This window comes from Cornus florida, unplaced genomic scaffold, assembly GCF_030987335.1.
Source record: "Cornus florida cultivar Cherokee Brave unplaced genomic scaffold, ASM3098733v1 CherokeeBrave_3.0.0_Hap2_Chr07, whole genome shotgun sequence".
In the NCBI taxonomy this organism is placed as follows: domain Eukaryota; kingdom Viridiplantae; phylum Streptophyta; class Magnoliopsida; order Cornales; family Cornaceae; genus Cornus; species Cornus florida.
In genome coordinates this window covers 48577711-48600136 of record NW_026775577.1, presented here as the reverse complement: position 1 = coordinate 48600136, position 22426 = coordinate 48577711, and the positions used below count along the sequence as shown (strand labels likewise).

Below are 22426 nucleotides of genomic sequence, written 5' to 3'. Positions count from 1 at the left end.
AAGCAATCTCCTAGAGCTTGGTTTAGTCGCTTTAGCGATGTTGTTTTATCCATGGGCTTTGTGCGCTGCCACTCAGACGATACTTGTTTTATTCGACGTCGCTCTGATGGTCGTTGCATTATGTTATTGGTATATGTGGATGATATCATTATCACAGGTGATGATGCTTCAGGGATTGCTCAGGCGAAACTTCATCTTCAAAAGTCCTTTGATGTAAAGGACTTAGGTCCTCTTCGATATTTTCTTGGAATTGAGGTTGCTAGATCCCGTCGTGGAATTTCTTTATCTCAAAGGAAATATGTTTTGGATCTTCTTCAAGATACTGGCATGCTTGGGTGTCGACCCGCTTCCACTCCTATGGACCCCAATCTCAAACTCTCTGTTGAGTCAGGGGAATTACTTCCAGATCCATCCGTGTATCAACGTTTAGTAGGTCGTCTTATCTACTTGACTAACACAAGGCCAGATTTGACGTTTGCTGTTAGTGTGATTAGTCAATTCATGCATGCCCCTCGCTCAGCTCATATGGATGCAGTCTACCATATTTTGAGGTACCTTAAGTCGTGCCCTGGTCTTGGTCTGTTCTATGCCTCAGGAAATCAGTCTGGATTCTCATGCTTTACTGATGCAGACTATGCTGGATGTAACATAGATAGACGTTCTACCTCTGACTTCTGTACTTTCTATGGTAATCATCTCATATCATGGAAGAGTAAGAAGTAGGCTGTTGTTTCTAGATCCTCTGCTGAAGCTGAATACCGAGTTATGGCTCAAGGTATTTGTGAGCTCTTTTGGCTTCAATCAATTTTGGGAGAGTTGAGTCTTGTACAGAAAGGTTCTTCAAGGCTGTTTTGTGACAATAAATCAGCCATTATGCTTGTTTCTGATTCTGTTTTACATGAAAGGTCGAAACATATTGAGGTAGACATTCACTTTATTCGAGAGAAGGTTCGATCAGGTATCATTAATCCTATTTTTGTTCTTTCTTCAGAACAGACTGCAGATGTGTTTACAAAGTCTGTTGGGCCTTCTCTTCTCCAGTCTTCCATAGTCAAGCTGGGCTTAATTAACATATTTGCTCTAGCTTGAGAGGGAGTGTTGGAAATCTTATCTATAAGTTGACTCAACGATTATGGTAGATTTATTGGGTCTTCAATATAGGCTAATTTTTAGGGATTTTATTTTTATTCTGATTTGATTTGATTTGATTTTATTCTCTTTATTTTGATTTGATTTTATTCTCTTTTCCATATTTGTAATTTTCCGCTTGTATATAATGATAGTCAGGCTCTCAAATTGAGTATGTCAATTTTACCAAGTTACTTTTCTAACTATGACATAAGAGGAAGCGATAAATTTGTTCACAAGGAACAGGTTACTTTGAATCCACAAAGTAAGTGTTTGGAATCCACAAAACGACACAAAACGAGATATAAAAGTCAGAGAAATCTGATATTATATTATATAATTGAATGAATAAAAATTGATTCTGCACTTGGCAGTATATGCATTTATAATAAAAGAAAACTTAACATTAGAAGAAACTAAAAGCATAAAGAAACCTAATAGCAAAAGGAAAATAAGACTAAAAATAAAGTTTCTCTAAAAAAATCCAAAAAATAGAATAAGAAACCTAATAAATAAAAAACACTAAATCTAAAATTTTAGAGCAATCCGAGTTCGTTAAGGCCTTGAACAAAAATTTTGAAATAATTAGCAGGCTTCGTATAAAACAATAAAACGTGATTTCGGAGCCCGTCACGAAAGTTTTCAGTCGAAAACCAACATGGCCCACAAGCTAAAGCTAGTGGGTCTTTCTCAATTCGTTGTTTCCACCCAAAAAACACTCCTCTTAGGTCGGAAACGGACTTGTCAAACTGCTTGTCAAATTGTTCAGAATTATGTCCTACATTAGTCCCCTTTACTTAAAAAAAAAAAAACTCATCCTTGAGTTTATCTACGAATAACATGAAGTATTGCTTACCACAAAATCATATTGTTCACTACTTTTATCCCCAAACACCTTTTTTTCATAGGTTGCCTGACTATGCGGAAGGAAGGGGTTGCGATTACGAACAGGACGAACACGATATACGTTGTTGTTGTGAAACCTATTGTTATCGCTATTCTACTCTAGACCCAACTTAAGCCTAACAAGCAATGCTTGAATATCTTGCAGTGTGTTGGGTTTCACGTTGACAGTCTTGAAATTCAGCTTTAGAAAAAGCCAATCTGTGTTGATCTTCATCGCTAGCGAGGTTGTCACAAAAACGATCAATTACCATCAGTCCAGGAAAAGACAAGGCTTTGATACCAACTGACGTAAGCGGAAGCGATAAATTTGTTCATGAGGAACGGGTTACTTTGAATCCACAAAATGAGAGATAAAAGTCAGAGAAATCTGGTATTGTACTATATAATTGAATGAATAAAAATTGATTCTGCATTTTAACATTAGAAGGAAACTAAAAACATAAAGACAATAGCAAAAGGAAAATAACACTAAAAATAAGCCTAAAAATAAATTTTCTCTAAAAAAATCCAAAAAATAGAATAAGAAACCTAATAAATAAAAAATACTAAATCTAAAATTTTAGAGCAATCCTAATTCGTTAAGGCCTCGAACAAAAATTCCGAAATAATTAGCAGGCCTCATATAATACAATAAAACACGATTTTGGAGCCCCTAAACGAAGGTTTTCAGTTGATGCCCACAAGCTAAAGCTAGTGAGTCTTTCTCAATGCGTTGTTTCCACCTAAAAAACACTCCTCTCGGGTCAGAAATAGACTTGTCAAATTGCTCGTCGAACTGTTCAGAATTCTGTCGTACATCAAACTAATGTGATTCAAGTATTTTTTGAGGTTTCTGTGGTCCATTGTCTTGTTAGTCGATCCTGTCTAAGAACCTTTCTAGATGATGATATGGTTGCACGTGGAGGAGAACTTGGCATTGCGAAGCTTTTAGGCAAACAAGATTCCATGTGGACATACCAAGACACAGGGTACAATTGATTATGTTGCATCAGGTGATGCTTCTACTTTATAGATTAAATTTCACAATTGAGGTTATTACTTCTTTATTTTATTTTATTTGTTTTACTTTTAATGGCTAGTTTAATAATTTATTTTTGTTGCAAATAGAGTATAGTGTAATGCTCTCGGATACATTTACAAGGCAGAAGCCCGTGGATGAAATGTTTGGCGGAGTAATGAGCCTGAGAGTCGGTGGCTAGCTGACTTTCTACCTGTTGCGATCTATACGAAGTTGATGCCAATTTATTGAGTTGGGATGATGAAACTTCAAAGTGTCAAGGAGCATTGCATAGAATCACTCATGGATTTGAGTATAATCTTGTTGTGCAAAATCACCTGATGAAAGGATCAAACATGAATGATATGCTAGCTACTCTGATAGCTCGATCCTGTGCTGAAGCTGAGTACAGGGCGATGGCCCACACTTCTAGTGAGTTAACGCTTCTACAACATTTTCTTGAAGAACTTGGCTTGACCGTCCAAACTCCGTTGTTTTGTGGTACTTAAGTCTTGAACTCGGGTTGTAGGGTTGAGTCCCTTGACTGATGAAAAGATGAATATCAAAATTGTATTTCTGGCCAACTCAAGGGTCCAAGGAAGCAATAAATTTGTAATATTTTGATTTCCATTTTAGCTTATAAATTTTTATAAAACATCTGTTTTGATAATCAAAATGATTTTTTTCTTTTGATATGCATGTGTATAAGTGTGTGCAAGGCTTGTGTGATGAATTAGAAGACTAGACAATTGTCTAAATTGAATATGCAAGAAGAAAGATTTCTTGCTCTTCCCGCCACAACTTTTTAAACATGGACGATACATGTACAAGCTTTTATTAGTGTGCTAGACAAGTGGAGGATTTTAACTTTTTATCTAGGAAGCACATTTACTTTCTCGAGGTCGCCTTGGCTGACTCGAGATATGTATTTGACTCGAGGTCGCCAAGTATATCTCGAGGTCGCCTTGGCTGACTCGAGATATGTATTTGACTCGAGGTCGCCTTGACAGTATTAAATATGTATTTGATACGGATACAACAGGATATTAGAAAAATCTGATCCAGCAGGATATTAGATTAGAGTTATTCTTTGTGTGTTTCATCCGATTGCCTCTTTATTTAGGAACCTATTAGTGATAATATTTACATTCACAATATTATGAACTAATTAAAAACTAATTTTTTTTATATAAAAATGTAATATATTGTTCTTTCACTGCTGTACCCATGTTATTATTTTTTAAAATACATCTCAATTCAATTTCTTAAAGAGCTATTGAAAATTGATTTCAAATTACTCTAACCGGATTGGTTCGGTTAACAATTTCTTTTTTCTTTCTTTTTTTCCTAGGCAAATAGATGAAATTTTATTAATTAAACAACTAACTACAATCAGCCAGAATCTCCAACGTAGTAACATGGAGATAGGAGATTCGTTATATCCTCCACATTAACAAGCGAATGAGCTAGAACATGAGAGGCCAAGGCATGAGCTAAGAGCAGCCACCCTCGCTACCTCACCATTACTGTTTTGAACGATCAGTGATCGAAAAGCAGCATTTATATTACAACTTTTTAGAAATTTTTTTTTTCCCAGAATGGGGTATTTTATAAAAATATTAAAAAAGGGTACAATTACAAGAGGAGAAAACCCATAGGTGGCGGCACCCAACTTGCTTTGCTTCACCTCTCTGCAGCCCGCACACATTGGAGATGCAGATGCTCCACCGATTCTGCTTCTGCTCCACAAAGTGGCCAATGCTCCTCCACTGCCATTCCATGTTTATGAAGGTTTGCTAGCACCGGAAGAGCATCAGCTATGCATGACCAAAGAAAGCGCTGAATTATTCCTTGGACTCTACATTTCCAGATGCCACGCCACGTTTATGCATGTGAGACATTATGCACTGATTCTCCACGTTTATCCCAAATTGAGTTACCATTACCCACAACCCATTGTACCTCCTTAGCCGCAACAATGCTAGACCATGCCCGTAAAAAACTTTTCCGAGTAGGAGAATCTAGAAAAGAACAGTTGGCAAAATATTTGCTCTTAAAAATTCGATAGTGCAGTCCCTTCCTCTCAACTTCAAAATTCCATGCGTGCTTACCAAGTAGACAAAGATTAAATGCTTCCAAATCACGAAAGCCAAGCCTTCCCGCTTCCTTTGGCAACACACCTTCTTCCATCATTCCAATGAGCTCGTGTCTTATCACCATTGCCCCACCAAAAATTCCTAATCAGCTTGGCATTCTTACATATTATAGAAGAGAGCCGAAAACATTGCATTGTGTCATCGGCATTGAAGACAGCACCGCCTTTATTAGAATGTCTTTACCGGTTTGTGACAAGATCTTTGTTCCAACCTTTCAACTTTGCTTGCATTTCTCCTCAATGTATCAGAAGACTTCTTTCTTTCAAAAACAAATGATTGCCAGCAAACCCATATATTTATCTTGCATCCCCTCCCTGTATATGACAATTAAAGAACAAATAGATGCCCGAACCTCTGCACTAGTATTCTTGGTAAAGAAGACTGCCGACATTTCAAAATTAATTTGTTGCCCGGACGTAGCACTTTAATACTGCTTTCATCTTTGAAACCTCCGGAACAGGGAGAAGGTATTAAATACCCCCGGGTATGGTACCCCGGGGGAGTAAGAGTGGTTGGATCATGGATGTAGGGGAGGGCCCCACTACATTCAAGGGCTGGGATGACCCCAGGATACCATACCTGTGGTATTTAATACTTTCTCCCGAATGATGCTTTGCAAAGAAGTATGGAATCATTTGCAAAAAATACACCTGATACCCTCGGCGTCTGTCTACAAATCTTCAAACCCGTTAGTTGTCCTTGACAATTGGCACTTCTCAACGCCCAAGACAAACCTTCTGCACACACTAAAAATAGATAAGGGTTGTCTTAGACCTCTAGTAGGTTTGAAAAACCCACAAGGAGATCCGTGTATGATACAGAAGAAATACAAGACATAATTAAATGCACCACATGAGAAACAAAACCCAAATTCAGAAGCTTACTTTCCAAGAAAACCCATTTAACCCGGTTGTAAGCTCTTTGCTCATATCAAGTGTTAAAGCCAGGAACCCAGTTTGCCAATTAGGATCCTCATTCCAGTTTCCAGTCATCCTCCAGCCCCGCTATTTCGTTTTAGATACTGCAAAAATCAAATGGAACCTGCTCCTGGTGAGCAAAAAGAGAAAAAACATACTAGTGTATATATATATATATATATGTAAGGATTTTGCTACTGCAGATCGCAATAGGCAACTAATTTTCAGTCACATAAACATAGTCATAAAATAGTATTCAAATTCTTGTTACCATTTACACTATTGCTAGCACATTTTTAAGTAAATAGAAAAGTAGGCAAACAGAAGAAAATTTCATTCATAATTTATTTAAATCATAAAGTTAAATTTTAGTTAATGTAATTATTATGGTACTACATTATAAACTAAGCTTAATCCATATAAAAGAACCAATCCAAATCCGATTAAATATGCTTCGGCGGTTCAGCAGTTCGGTTTGATTTAGAAGTGTTAGGATTGATTAGGTTTTATTTTACCCTATAAACAAAACCAAAACCAACCATGACCCCTAGTGAATATGTTTAGATTTTTAATAGAGGGCAGTTGCTTTCAAATGTTAATTGTGAGATAAATGAGTATGTATGATTTACCTACACATTAAAACACCCAATGCTGGACCTAGTAGGCATTCTTTTTTATATTTATCAGTGACGATTATATCATATAATTTGCATATCACTGCAAATATAAAAATTAGAAATGCCAACTATTTTGAAAAATCAAACAATCATTTATTTGTCCCCATTATTTCCCTCCAAGGTTTTTTTTCCCTTGTCATTTACTCAACATCTGCTCAAAGTGGTAAGAGACGTACCAGACCATAATTTAGGGAAACAAGAAAAAGAACCAAACCATAAAATGAAATGAAATCGTAAGAAACAATCTTCATTTTGTAGTGTATAATTCCCTTTCGAAAAGCCTAATTGCATATTGACAAGATCTGTACCATGAAATGCTACACAAACACAACTTTTATACTAAAATGCCATCCAAAACGATGTGCCTGGCCTGAAGGCTACACCTTTGATGGTTGAAGTCCTAAAAATTCCGGTTAATAGCATTGTAATATATATTAAAATATTCTTATATTAAATCTTAAAGTAATGTGGTAATCTATATTATAGCAAAATGGTGATAAGCATAAACTGCCATAAAGTTTTATGACCAAAATAGTGTCGGCAAAATGAAGGTTGGTTTAAAATGTGCTTCTGCCAACATAATTAAAGCAACACCACAACACCCCCACCCCCCCCCCCCCCCCCCCCCCCCCCCCCACATCATCCAGAACTTCAACAGTCCATAACTATTTAAATAGCAAAGCAATCTTACAAACTTAGTAAGTGGAGATGCATAATTAACTAAAAGGCAGACACATATCATTATTATAATGTCAGAAGTTAAGGAAAATTTCTCCTTCAAACCCACGTGATCACAAGGGCAGAGGTGTCAGAAAAACATACAAAGGAACATAGTGCTTCAAGATATACAAAGGAAGCCCAACCTAAAAAAGTATCACTTCAGGAAATGCTCATTCAACAATTTGGTTATCTCAAAAAAATCGACACTCTCTTTCCCTTCAAAGAGGGTCTTCAAATTCTCATCACATCTGATCTCTCTAATGTTTTCCGAGTTCTGCAAAGCATGTAGAAGTATCATAAATAACCGTCTTATATCTTTCATTAAGGAAACAATACTATAGAAGAGAACAAGATTCAACTTCTCAAAGATCAATATGAATCGTGCAAAATGGAGGACAAAGAAACTGCAGCTGAATACATCTTCAAAGTTAATGAGATTGTCAACAACATAAAAGTTCTTGGTGAAGATATCAAGCAATCAGGTGTTGGTAAAAGGGTTCTGAGGTCATTCACACCAAGGTTCAATCCAAAGTTAACAATACTTGAAGACAAAGACTTTCACAGTAAATGATCTGCCGGCTTCTCTAATAGCCTATGAAATAAGAGTTTGGATTCCCAATCTCCTCCAGAAAAAAGGCAGCCTAGAAAGCCAAGGAAGCTGAGACTGATGAGCATAATACAAACTCAGATACTGAAATGTTTGATGTTGAGGTAACCTATTTTTTAAGAAAAGTCAGAATGAGAAAGAGGTAGCAGATGCAAAATCAGAGGTGTTTTGGCTGTGGAAAACAAGGTCACTTTATTGCAAATTCTCCTGCCACTCACAAGTCAGATAAGTTCAGGAAGAATGAAAATGATAAATACAAAGGAAAAGGCAAAAGAAGGCTTTCTATAGTGGCCGAGACTCATCTTCAGAGGTTGAGGATCAAAATGAGAAGAGTGAAGAAGAAGCATGTCTGGTTATAGCACTATCCAGTATAGAGCTGCCTTCATACCAAAAGTGACGAAGAAGGTGAAACTGACACTGAAGATTTGGATGAAGTGTTGGCTGAATGTGAGAGACTAGCTGAAAATTGTAATGCCCAGAAGAAATCGATGAAATCTCTGAATAAAAAACTACAAACCACCAAAAACAACTTCACTCAATTGACCAAGGTAAACCTCTGTACACTTTGCTCCATTTCACTAATAATATCTGTTGCTTTGAAAAACAGTAAAGCTCGCGCGAAGTGGAGCAGCAAAAAGTGTCGAGAAGAGCTCATCAAGGCATTTGAGGAAAGATCCAAGAATATGGATGGAATATGGATAAAGTTATAAACTCAACCAAACAATTTGGAAAAGAAGGTATAGGATTATCTGGTGAACTGCACCACATGTATATCAGGCTAAACCCTTTACTGTGTTTGTTAAGTCTAACTGTGGTCCTGTATGTGCTTATTATCTTACTAAATTTATTTCTACTGATAAATCAAAGCATCATGTTATGGCAGATTATCATGCCCGCAATTTACAGAATAGCTTCAGTTCACACTTCATGTTTGCATCACCCTGCATTCCTCATGCATTAGCAGTGCATTTGGAATTTTAAGAAAACCACAGCATGTCAAACTTGTGCATGTTAAGAAATCTGTGCTTAAGTCTGAAAAATCAAATGCTCGATTAGAATATTAGCACTATGCTTATGTACACGTCACTATGTGCGATTTCACCCCACTAGGGGCGATTTGTGAGGCGATCTGTGTTTTGGTTGTTTGGAATGAAATCTTTTCTGGACATCGCAAGGTTACCAAGAATTTCGCTTGGGGGAGATGTGAAGTCGGCAGTTCCTCATCGCGGTCCATCGTTGTATATCGACGGGGAATCCGTCAAAGGAAGGATATCTGTTCTCTCCTCTTGTTTGGTAGGAAAATTTGACAAGGAAGTGGGGAGTTGCGATCGCGTGAAAGAATGGGCAGCGAGGGCTTGGAATACGACTTGTGGAGTGGGGGTTTCATCGTTATCCGATTCAATGCTTCTTTTCCGGTTTCCTTCTCAGGCAGAGGCCAAACGTGTGTTGAAAGAAGGGCGAAGACAATGGGGTTCTGCAACTTTGAGGATCGATGTGTGGTCCTTTCGTGTTGGTTGCCGTGGCGTTCTCAGTGATCAAGGTCTCAAGCAAATCCGGTTGTTTGGACTTCCATTACATTTATGGTGCCATGCTCTGTTCGTCGAAGTGGGAGAACTTTGTGGTGGTTATGTCAGATCTGACGCGGATGAGACCAGGGATGCTGAAAGCGTTCGGATAATAGTACGAGTTGGTCGTGATTGTCCGAAGTTTGTGTATATCAACGACGACACTTTCTGCTACAAGGTCGCGATTTGGGAAGAAATTTCGCCGGAGCTTGTTCCTTCAACGGAAAGTCTTGAAGGCAGTGACGGATCTCATCTTATGTCGGAAGAAAAATGGAACGAGCTTCTTAGCAAAGGTGAAGAAGGGATTCTCGAAATTCAACAGTGGCTGAAGGATCGTGAAATTCAGCAAAAGGTGAAGTTTATTGGAGGTAGACGACGAGGTGAGATTCACACGCCGAGCAAACGCGTCGTTGATGAGCAACACCGGTGTACACGTGGTGAACGGTGGGCTACCCCTTCAGATTCAGCTTTATCCTTATCTCTTGAAGATAAGGTAGGGAAGGATTATTTTCGGGCTGATAAAGGTTTTACTTTGGGCCATAAGTTATCAAGACAGGTTAGGAAATTTGGGCCTGATAATCATGGGCTCATTCAATCTCAACCTTACAGAGCGTATTTGGGTTCTGGGCCTGTTAGAAGAAGACTACAGAAAGGGCCACTAAGATTTGGTCAAACTGGGCAACTCCAAACTGGGCCTCTCAAGTCTGGGCCTATTAGAAAGGTACGAAAAGGGCCTAACTCATTATCTATCTCACTTACAAACATCAAACCTGGTCCTAATGAATCACAAGCCCATACCAAACCCTCTAATATTTGGATGAAATCCGAGAGGAGATTGACGAACGTCGGACGCCATGGATCTCAGTGGACTCGGAATGAAAAGCAGAAATGGGTCGCACGTTCTCGCACTTCTTCTCCAGGTTTGAGTCCTAATCTTTCTCTCAACACTCTTTCTACTTCTTCTCCTTCTTCTTCGGGTGAAGTGGCTAGCGACAGGAATGTTGTTGAGAATGTTTCGGGTCAACAGAGAAGTATCATTGGGATTTCGACTTCTAAATCAGAGTTGGACGTCTCAAAGGTTACTACCGAGAGTACGGGTTTTTTCAATGGAGTGACAGTTTGTGTTGGAAAAGATTTGCATTTCAAATTGAATAATGATTCAGCCGTAGCTTTGCTTAAAGAGCTTCGGCTATTTACTTCAGTTAAAGGTTTGAGCAATTTTTCATCTGAGCATGAGGAGTTTTCAGTAATCCCATCCAAAGAAGTTAATGCTTCGGAAATAGAGGGGATTTTACAGGAAGGAGAGGTTGATGTTGCTCTTCAGCAGCACCCTTTTAACGTATCTTTTTCCGGGACAGATCCTGTTCACGATGAAGTGGACTTTATGGAACCTTTGGCTGTTGTGCAGCCTGATTGTTTGGAGACAACCACTGATCTGGGCATGGAATGGGTCATCGAGAATGTTGGAGCAGTTAGTGAAGCTTTGGGTTGTCTCTGCAGAAGGTTATGAGGAACAAACCCTGTGTATTCTCCACGAAATTATTGCAGGAAATGGTAGCAGTGAACCTATTCGTGACACAAAAGAAGTCAAAGTCAGAAATTCACATCGGAAAGGCGAACAGGAAGTGAAGAATTTGATTTCTTGTGTTAACTACGATGGAAAGAATGGGTCGACCAAAGAAAGGGGGAGAACCAGGAGTGGTAAAAGGGGAGGAGGTGAATTGATTGTTTTTGGTTCTTCATGAAGCTACGACTTATAACATGGAATGTTCGTGGTCTTAATGACCCGAAAAGAAGAAGAGTTATCATGGTCGCTTTGAGGAAGTGGAGTGCTCATGTTGTCTGCTTACAAGAAACTAAATTGGCTGATATTACTACTGAGATTGTCAGGAGTCTTTGGGGATGTAGGTTTGTGGACTTTGAAGTTTTAAATGCAACAGGCACTTCAGGTGGTATTCTCCTCATGTGGGATCGTAGATGGTTGTCAAGTTTGAACTGTTGGAAATGTATTTTCTCGGTGTCATGCATGTTTCAGATGGAAGAAGACAATTTCAAATGGACGTTTTCAGGTGTGTATGGGCCTGTTACTGATAGTGATAAACCAGTCCTGTGGGAAGAGCTTTGCTTTGTTAAGGACTTATGGTCATTGCCTTGGTGCTTAGGTGGGGATTTTAACTCTGTTAGATCCCCATTTGAGAGATCCACAGGAGGTAGGTGGTCTTCAGAAATGACCATGTTTTCAGAATTTATTGACAATAATTTTCTTATCGATCTTCCGTTGGAAGGAGCGGCTTTTACTTGGTCTAATGGTAGGGAACCGGTTACTTTTTCTCGATTGGATCGTTTCCTGATTTCTGGGGCTTGGGAAGAGCATTTCCCGGATGTCTCTCAGGCTGTGTTGGTTAGAGTCACATCTGATCATGTACCTCTTGTTTTGGATTGTGGTGGTTTGAGGTCTAGACGCACTCCTTTCAGATTCGAAAACATGTGGCTTAGATCTGAAGACTTTCAAGGGAAGGTTCAGTCTTGGTGGCAAAAAGGGTCTTTCACAGGCTCTGCTAGTTTTGTGTTAGCTAGAAAGCTTCAGTTTCTTAAAACTGAGCTTAAAAGATGGAATAAAGAAGTTTTTGGGAATCTTGAATGGAAAAAGAATAGAGCCCTTGCTGATATTGCTGAGCTTGATCGTTTAGCTGAGGTGGGACAAAGTAGGGAGTCTTTACTCAAAGAGCCTCTTGTCAAGCGGTTTTTGCTGAGATTGCTCATATGGAGGAGATTTCGTGGCGTCAAAAGTCTCGGGCTTTGTGGTTAAAAGATGGTGATCGGAATACAAAATTCTTTCATAGACTGGCCAATGCTCACAGAAGGTGTAATCATATCGGAAGTATTCGGGTTAATGGTTTTGATTTGTGGAGAGAAGAAGATGTGCGCGGAGGAATTGCTTCTTTTTACCAGCAGCTTTACACTGAAACTTTGGATTGAAGACCTACTCTAGATGGTCTTCCATTTAATACTATTTCTGCGATGGATAGGGATAGTATTGAGATTCCATTCACGGAAGAGGAAGTGCTTAAGGCACTTTCTAGTTGCAACGGGGACAAAGCACCAGGGCCAGACGGATTTACTATGCGCTTTTTTAAGGAGAGTTGGGAGGTGGTGCGAGAGGAGGTGATGAGTACTTTTCAGGATTTTTATTCTCATGGCACATTTGAAAAATCTTTGAATGCATCTTCTATTGCTCTCATCCCTAAAAAGGGAGGTGCATCTGATATCAAGGATTTTCGGCCAATTAGCTTAATCGGATGTATGTATAAGCTTATTGCCAAGGTTCTTGTTTCCAGGATGAGTAAAGTGTTGGATGGTCTTATCTCAGAATCGCAGAACGCTTTTGTTGGTGGAAGGCAGATTTTGGATTCTGTTCTTATTGCTGGGGAATGTGTTGACTCTAGATTAAGAAGCGGGGTTCCTGGCGTTTTGTGTAAGCTTGATATCGAGAAAGCTTATGATCATGTTAATTGGAAGTTTGTTTTGTATCTTCTTCGGAGGATGGGATTTGGTGATAGATGGATAAAATGGATTGACACTTGTATCTCATCAGTTATGTTTTCTGTTCTTGTGAATGGCTCTCCTGCGGGTTTTTTTGCTAGCTCACGTGGTCTGCGACAAGGTGATCTATTATCTTCTTTTCTTTTTCTCATTGTTATGGAAGGTCTGACTAGATTAATGAGAAAAGCGGAAGATTTGGGTTACATTAGGGGGTTCAGAGTTGGCAGAGATGTTGATCATCAGATCCAGATTTCCCATCTTTTATTTGCTGATGATACTTTGGTATTTTGTGATGCTGATATTTCTCAACTCAGATATCTGAGGTGCACTCTTGCTTGCTTCCAAGCAGTTTCTGGGCTTAAGATTAATGTCGGAAAGAGTGTGCTTGTTCCAGTGGGGGATGTTCCAGATATTTCCTCCTTAGCTGCTGTTTTAGGGTGCGGAGTTGGTTCTTTTCCTCTTCCTTATTTAGGATTGCCTTTGGGAGTTTCTTCTACTCTGGTTGGGAATTGGGACTCAGTGATTAATAGATATGAGAAAAGATTATCTATCTAAGGGTGGGAAAGTCACACTTATAAAGAGTACTCTTTCATCCCTTCCTACCTATTTTTTGTCTTTGTTTCAAATTCCATGTTCTGTTGCTAATAGAATTGAAAAAATTCAGAGGGATTTTCTGTGGGGTGGAAGGGGAGAGGAGTTTAAGTATCATCTTGTTAATTGGGATCAAGTTTGCCAACCATTGAGATTCGGAGGGTTAGGCATTCGAAAAATTGTTCCTTTTAATCGTGCTCTCTTAGGAAAGTGGTTATGGCGATTTGGAAGGGAACGACATCGTCAGTGGAGAAGAGTTGTCTCGTGTCGTTTTGGTGAGGGGAGTGGGGGTTGGTCATCTCTTCCAGTTACTATTACGGGAGGCGTTGGTTTGTGGAAATTTATTCGGAAGGGATGGGATGTTTTCTCTACTCTTATTAGATTCAAAGTTCGTAATGGCAGGCATGTTCGTTTTTGGGAGGATCTTTGGTGTGGCGACCAGTTGCTTTCACACTCATTTCCTAGGCTTTATAGCATTGCAACTAATAAGCATGTTTTCGTGATTGATTGTTATCATCTTGATAACAATGGAGTTACGTGGGATGTGCGGTTTAGGCGGTCTTTTCAGGATTGGGAAATGGAGGAAGTTTCTGCTTTTTTGGATATTTTGTATAGGCAGAAGGATATTGGCAGAGGGTGTGATGATATTTTGTGGGTTCCTTTGGCTCATGGTCGGTATGATGTCCGCTCTATGTTTATTCATTTATCCAATTTCGTTGGTTCCGAGTTTCCTTGGAAGTCCGTGTGGTGCTCTAAAGCCCCTCTTCGAATCGCGTTCTTCGCTTAGACAGCTACATTGGGGAAGATTTTGACTTTGGACAATTTGAGAAAGAGAGGCAACATCATTGTTAATTGGTGTTGTTTATGCAAATACGATAGTGAATCCGTGGATCATATTCTTTTGCATTGTCCTGTGGCGTTTGGTTGTTGGAGTTTTATTTTCATCATTTTCGGCATTTTTTGGGTAATGCCTAAGCACTCCTCTCAGTTGATTAACGCTTGGAAAAGCTGTCCTGTTAAGAAACAAGCTCGTGCTTATTGGAAGATTGTTCCTCATTGTGTCTGGTGGTGTTTGTGGCGTGAGAGAAATAACAGATCCTTTGAAGGAAAAGAATCGTCCTTAGCTAATTTAAAAATTCATATTCTTCGTTCTTTATTCTTTTATGTTAGAGGAAGTACATGCTCCTCGATTGATGATTTCTTTGATCTCTTGGATTCTATTAGTCCTTAGATCTTTTCTCTTGTATTAGGGATGCGTTCCCCTTTTGAACGTTTTTCTAATATATTTTTACTTATCAAAAAAAAAAAAAAAAAAGTCTGAAAAATCAAGTATAAAATGCAAAACAAAACAAATCTGGAGGTTCCTAAAAGTCACACCACACTGAACTTTCTGATTCAGAAAAACTTAAAAGCATGCAATCTGAATAATAGATGGTACTTATATAGTGGCTCCTCTACACATGACGGGATAAATCAAAGTTTGAAAAACTTGAAAAACAATTATGGTGGTTCAGTCGTTTTTGGAGATAACAACAGGGCAAACATAATTGGGAAAGGCACAATCACATAAACTAATGAAGTTCCTACTATAAAATGATGTATGTAGATGGGCTTAAGCACAACCTGTTAAGTGTTAGTCAATCATGTGATGATGAAAATTAGTTTGCTTTGACAAAAATGTTTGTAAAATTATACATGAATCAATTGGAAAAACTCTGTTTCTGCAAACAGGTCTTCACGAAATGTTTACACCAACAGTAAAGAATCATCTAGTAATGTTTGCAATTACTCTAACATATATGAGAGTGTTCTTTGGCACAAAAGACTAGAACATGTTAACAGCAAAAATATAATGAAAATTCAGAAACACAAAGCTACTAACGGACTACTTCTTTGAAAATCAGAGAGAAAATGTGTGTAAGGCATGTCAATTGGGAAAACAGACCAAAGTTTCTTTCAAGTTGAAAGAGCTGAACACCTTGAAACCCCTTGAAATCATTCAAATGGATCTATGTGGCCCCACTAGGACTACTAGCATTGGTGGAAGCAAAATTCTTCATGCTAATTGATTATTACAGTAGGATGACCTAGGTGTAATTTCTCAAAGAAAAATCAGAAGCTATAAATTTCTATAGAAAATATGTTAATCTTGTCAAAAATGAGAAAGGTTGCAGGATAAAGAGACTAAAGCCAGAGTTTGGAACTGAATTTACTGTCAGTTGGAAGTCCTAAATCATTCTGTCACTAAACTGATTGCTTGCTTCAGTTAACCATTCAAGTCCCAAAATAATTCCTTCATTAAAGCAAATTTTTGAAACCCAAAAACCAAAAACCAATTAACCCCTCCCCTCTTGGTTCTTCACCTTGTATGTTCAACTTCTCTTTAAGACACAAAGATCATAACAAATACTAAGACTAAACCCAATTAAAATGTCCGCCACATATGTTTTATGTTGATTTACAAAGCCCAAGAGTGACAGTATTGAAGCAACCTAAAGCACATTATCTATGTTGGATCCATAATGTACCAATTTCTGAAAGCAATCAATAACAATAACCACCAATCACAATAACAATTTCTAAAAACAACGAATAACAATGCCGAATTAAAATAATCACATTGGGTAATAGGTATATGTTAGGTTAGATACTATGGCAAATTTCTGAAAGCAATCAATAGCAAATTCTCAGAGGTTCTTTCTGCCCAAGTATCTTTTTCTGTAATAAAAAATTGATGAATTTTACTAGTAAAATTGGTGAGATGTTAAAATAAATGTGCTAAAGTGTAAACAGTTAGATATTGAGGGGGAAAAAAGTGTGGAGAAAGTCCTACTAGGTGCAAACAATTCCTTGGAGAGGGAGGGAGGGAGGGGGTGTACCAACTAGGAAAAAAAAGTGTGCAGAAAGTTTAGTTTACTCTCTTTGACACGACAATTTTGTGCCTGTCTTTTTCGGAAAAAAAGGGGACCAGACCTTTTAGGTAATAGGTAGGGTTAGGTCCGGCTACCGCCTCATGGGCGGTTGCTGTCGGTGGCGGTGGTTCGATTGGTCTCATCAGTCCTGGTTAATTTCTCTTCTTTCTTTAATTAATTTAGATTTTAGAATTAACAGTCTTAGTTTGGGTTAAAAAGGGTCGCCTGCCTACTATGAACTCGTGGAGGAGTTGAAGAACTACTAGTGGGCCCCATTGGTCGTGTGACAACGGAGATCCATTAATGGTAGGACCCATTGATTGTATGTGTACGAAGTACCATTTAGGGGAGTTTGACTCACTTTCTTGGTCAGACTTTTCATAATTAATTGCAACTGATTTATTTAAGGGAATTCTTGTGGGCTTCAATTCAACAGGCACTTGTTGCTTACACCTCCTTCACACAAACTCCAATTTAGTCAAAGTCTTCGAGAGAGAGAGAGAGAGAGAGAAAGAAGCCGGTATATTCAGATTCACATGTTAGTTGTGACAAATTTATTAGTACTAGCACCTTGATCAAAGTCAAAGCTTAACTACTGACTTGGTTGCAGACTTGTATCAAATGTCTTTCTATTGTTGTATTAACGTGGTATTATGTGTCATGAAGCTAATACATTTGAAACATTCAAGGGGAGCAAATTCAGATTGAAATGTGGTGCAAATGTATTATTACTATGATCAAAGTCAAAGTTTGATTTATAGAATCTATAATTATTCTCACTTTGGTGTCATTCTTAGGAAGATAATTATATTTAATTAACTACGAGAAACACAAGAACAATTACATGCCTAGAACTGAAGCGAGTTTAATGGAGTTATGCTCAGCAATAGAAAGCATGCATTGACAGTAAGAACTCAAAAGAATGGTGTAGCTAATGACGTAACAATAGAATATGTTGAGATGTTTTGGGTAGCTTTGAGGCCCCCTCATGAATGTGATTATAGTCACTAATTGTGTTACAGAGGCCAACAATGACCCAGAACTAATTGAAGCAACCTAAAGCAAATTAACTATGTTGGATTCATACCATAAAAATTTCTAAAAACCAATAACAATGGCAAATTGAATAAAAAATATAAAACAGATCGGCATTACAACAGCATAGGACAGATAATCATCATCATCAACCCGTGTGGTTTAGAGAGAGAAAGGAAGAGACCTGGAGCTTGTTCAGCTGGATGTATTCCCAGAGCTTCCTTGTGGCATCATGACGGGAAGATTTCGAGACACTGCCAAGGAATTTCCCAAGAGCCGGTGATATTGATACAACCTCATTTACATCGATTAGCCTACTGAAATTCCTAGTGGCAATGATTGAGGCTGCGGTGGAGCTCTTGATGGCCGCCATGAAAGCACTGCAAGACCTTGCAAAAACCCTGGAAGACATGTCTCTTCGTCTCCCAATGCCTGCAAAACAAAATATTCAGAAGAGCTAGCTAGTAAGAGTGGATGGAACAATCATGTTTTCTTCTGTGAAAATTAATCAAACACAAAATTAGATTGCAAATATATCACCACAACACCAAGCACCATGCATTTGCAGATTTAAGAAAAGAACCCCACATTGAAGTATAGTAGAAGCCAATCCACAAAATCAGATTGCAAATATCTAACCACAGCACCATGCATTTTCAGATTTAAGAGAGATCAGATGTGTGTTCTGTTTGAATTTAGCACTTAAATAATAATCAAACACCAATCAACCAAGGTGAAGAATATAAAGTAATTTCATGTGATCAGAATCATCATATCTGTGTCAAACACAAAATTAGATTGCAAATATATCACCACAACACCAAGCACCATGCATTTGCAGATTTAAGAAAAGAACCCCACATTGAAGTATAGTAGAAGCCAATCCACAAAATCAGATTGCAAATATCTAACCACAGCACCATGCATTTTCAGATTTAAGAGAGATCAGATGTGTGTTCTGTTTGAATTTAGCACTTAAATAATAATCAAACACCAATCAACCAAGGTGAAGAATATAAAGTAATTTCATGTGATCAGAATCATCATATCTGTGTCAAAGATAAAGAAATTTGATGAGATCAAATTTGTGTTCTGTTCGAATTGAACCCTTAAATCATAATCAAACACAAGTCAACCAAGTTGAAGAATATATAACAGAATTAGCAGAAAACTAAAGTAACATAGCCACATTAACCAAAGCTGATCCTTATTTGAAACTTCACCAAATAGCTTCAATTATAAGTACAAAAGCATTCAAATATATCTGCTGATACAGTGTAAGCTGGAGATTCTGTATATAATCAAACCAAACATGCATTTCAACCATAACATACCAGCATACATGGACACAATACTACATATTATTAAGTTGAGTATGTGTGTGTCTGTATATATATATGTGTGTTCAAATTTAATTCGAAAGAGAGAGAGCAAATTGTGAAAAGGACCAGCCTTGTTGGCATAGAGGGGGACTCGGCCTCCAGCTTTGTTGTAACAATGATTGGAAGAAGAGTGAAGGTAAATGCGGATTTACAGTATTACTTAGAGTAATGCTACTATGAGGTCTCCCTCATGACACTTCTCATAAGCTCTCCTTTAAATTAGCATACTTTGGTCAAAGAAAATAATGCACGAATTATATCATGTTGTTGCCAATATTTAAGTGATCTTACTGTAAAAAAAAATCAGTACAAAATACGATAAAATGAAGACATACAAGATGGTCAAAGTTAATACTGTAATTGGGTCAAAAGAAAGAATTTGTAAGACTTTGACTGATTCGTGTGACTGTAAAAGAATTTTAGTATGAATTTTGACTATACTAGCCAATTAAATCACTCTATCTAGAACTTCTGCAGATCTCCCCCTTCCCCCATTTAGATGCAACTATTGATTAAGACAATAAGGTATTCACCATTTAACAGTTTGTCTGCAATTCTACAGCCTTTATAACCCATTCATAGTGGTGACTAAATTGTTCAATTGCATTTTACAAAGAGAGAGAAGCCAAAGGGTCTCTCAACCTGAAATGACCACCACTTATAATTGATTACACCCATGCTCGGTAAAACAAAAAGTACAAAAGAAACAACTAAAAGGACAACAATGTCATGATTCCATTACTTACATTTTGATCAAACAGCAATATTCCTCACACCAATTTATAGCTCAAGGACAACAACAATCATACCATGTCCATCCATTCCTTGATAAAGGTTGTGAGAGTTCTCTATAAATAAATACTGATAAATAAGCACGTATATCGGCTTAAGAGACCCCAATGCTAAGATTTCGTAATAGCAACTATGTTCATGACATGTGATGTGTGAAAATTTATAATTAAATATATATAAATATATCTATATATACACAGAGAGAGAGAGAGAGAGAATGTAAAAGCATCATACACAGAAAAGGTAATAGTTCATACGTGATAGCATTTGGTTCTTTTATTCCTTGAAAAAAAAAATAACATTACAAAAATGAAAAGAATCAGGTTGGATTTCATTTCATAAGTTTGGAAAGCCTAACCCAATCATCTGCACCGCCATCGTATTCTAAAAATCAACATTACGCATGGTTTGCATTATGTATCAGCCAGACCCATTAAAATGTGTAAGATTTGTGCATCTTAGTGAGGTTGTGCCTTACTTTAATTTACTGTAACATCACACTTGCTCTATTCACTCAACAAAGCCTTTTCCCAGCTACTTAGGATCATGTAATATCATTTTTCTATTCTGCTCTAAGGTCATAGCATATCTAAGGCCATAATTTATAACAAGACAGTAAAATATGATTTTTATTATATTACTGTTTATTTACTTCCACATTGTAGCAGCCTAAAGATGGAGGTGTGAGTATTTAGAAAGAAAGCTAACCTAAACACACAAATGAGTCAAAATTTTGATAATCTACAAAAAAGTTCCAAAAAGCTAGATACTCGTGACCAAATCTACAATCAGCATGCTTCACAACAGAACTGAATTGATAAAGTAGTATATGTGAAAACAAACAACCCAAGAGAAAAGAGAAAGAAAGGAAACATGAAGGAAAACATCAAGTGAAATGTCAAACAAACTTCAATCCATGAAGATTTGTCCCCATGTATCTTCCCAAATTAAATCAATAAAAAGAGGTTTATGAGCTCACATGGATATTTGTCCCCATTTTTACTCCATAATTAGGAATGATACTAGGTGTACAAATAATTTTTTGATTAGAGAGAGAAATATTCATAAAGATAAGCAACAGGGTAGATCTGAACATGCTGATGATTTTGAGAGCTCCAGCCTATGGCATGTGAGACAAAATTCACTTCTAAATATACTAGTTTGTTCATTATAGAACCATCAGTAGCAATTATATCAATTCTACTGTTATGTAGTAATTCCTTTTGGCCATCGCCTAGTTCTAGCCGAATCTGCATTTTTCTTTAGTGATCTACCCTAAATGCTTCCTGTGAGTGGGTTTATAGTGGGCTTATAGTAATAATTAAACCAATTAACCAACCAATTAGTTAGAAAATGAAATTATACATTTCCGGTATTCAATATTTTACTTTCTTTCAGTTACATATTCCATTTTACACATGGATTCAAACCATTAAAACATATTAAACCAATTTGTCAAAACGATACAAATTGTTTCAAAGAACCAACATGCACCAATTATTTATTTGCGGGCTTTTATTAAGTAAAATAAATAAAAGACATGGCTCCACATGTTCTGACTCATTAATCAGAGAAAATTGAAAGTCCAATGTGATCGAATCACATTCTAAACTTAATTCCAAAATAAAAAAGGGGATAAACCCTAAATGTAAATAGTATGAAACAGAAAAGTATCATACAACTACAATAAAAGTTATTGCCATCGGAGATTTTGCACGTAAATCAATATCAAGAGCTAGATCTTGAGCACAATTTCTATCGCTTACTAAAAAACAGCGAAACAATGGAAGAACAACGAAATCGAAATTCAAAAAGATCAATTACATGCAGATTCACATGAAATAAGCCACAGAAGAAATCGTAACAGTGAAATATGATAGAAAGATGACGAGTCTAGAGAGAGAAAGTGGGGGAGAGAGTTTTTCTGACCTGTGCTGTGCTCTTCGGATCAGATTTGGACCGAAGCGATTCGGCGGAGGGGGTTTTTAAATAACCAAGAAAGAAATTTTCTAAATCATTTTGTCTTATTTATTTATCTTATTAGCGAGTTGGTTGGTTTTAGCCTTTTTACATAGCATATTTTTAAGTATATTGAAATTTATCTTTAAAAAATATAAAATATATAATAAAAAAAGAAAAGAAGAAGGTGGGGAAATGATAAATATTTTGTTCCACCACCAAAAATTATTTGAACCGTAAGGCTCCCCATTTGTTTGGACCTGAAAGATTTTTTGAAAAATATTTTAATGATTTGTTAGTGTTTTGTGGTTTAAAAGATAGGACTCTAAATGAGCCGAGCCGAGTTGAGTTCGGGCTCAATTCGCCAATGCTAGAATAGGGCTCGGGCTCAGCTCACCAGATTTTTGGCGAGCTCGGGCTCAGCTTGGGCTCGCCATATCCAACAACAGGGAAAAAAATAAAATAAAATTTGAGGAGCGTCAAATCTGTACGGTATTCCATCAATCTGTACGGTATTCAAATCTATGGAATAAAACCAT

At 37.5% G+C, this 22426-nt stretch overlaps 2 protein-coding genes across 5 annotated transcripts; one reads left to right on the top strand and one right to left on the bottom strand.

Moving 5' to 3' along the window:
* Positions 1-51: 51 nt before the first annotated feature.
* LOC132316697 (uncharacterized mitochondrial protein AtMg00810-like) lies at positions 52-723 on the top strand. Its single transcript, XM_059815171.1, has one exon. It carries the CDS (start codon positions 52-54, stop codon positions 721-723), a length of 672 nt encoding a protein of 223 aa, XP_059671154.1.
* A 3851-nt stretch (positions 724-4574) lies between these two features.
* Positions 4575-21927, bottom strand: LOC132267163 (upstream activation factor subunit spp27-like). 4 transcript variants are annotated; one of them, XR_009468895.1, is made up of 5 exons: positions 21858-21927; positions 17939-18186; positions 7645-7775; positions 6072-6208; positions 4575-5933 (listed from the first exon to the last, which is right to left on the bottom strand). XR_009468895.1 is itself a non-coding variant. In XM_059768240.1 (3 exons), exons 2-3 carry the CDS (start codon positions 18164-18166, stop codon positions 7656-7658), a joined length of 348 nt encoding a protein of 115 aa, XP_059624223.1. In that variant the 5' UTR covers positions 18167-18186; positions 21858-21927; the 3' UTR covers positions 7437-7655. The 4 variants fall into 4 exon arrangements, 1 of the variants encoding a protein (XP_059624223.1); XR_009468897.1 differs by having other exon boundaries at positions 4575-5924; XR_009468896.1 differs by lacking the exon at positions 7645-7775.
* Positions 21928-22426: the final 499 nt, after the last annotated feature.

What these genes read in the sequence shown, in the direction of transcription:
- LOC132316697 (XM_059815171.1), top strand. Translation starts at nt 52, where the DNA reads ATGGGCTTTGTGCGCTGCCACTCAGACGATACTTGTTTTATTCGACGT.
- LOC132267163 (XM_059768240.1), bottom strand. Translation starts at nt 18,166, where the DNA reads ATGTCTTCCAGGGTTTTTGCAAGGTCTTGCAGTGCTTTCATGGCGGCC. An exon ending in TCCAGCTGAACAAGCTCCAG is followed by an intron (nt 7,776 to 17,938) that starts GTCTCTTCCTTT and finishes CATGCTTTGCAG; the next exon opens with AACTCGGAAAACATTAGAGA.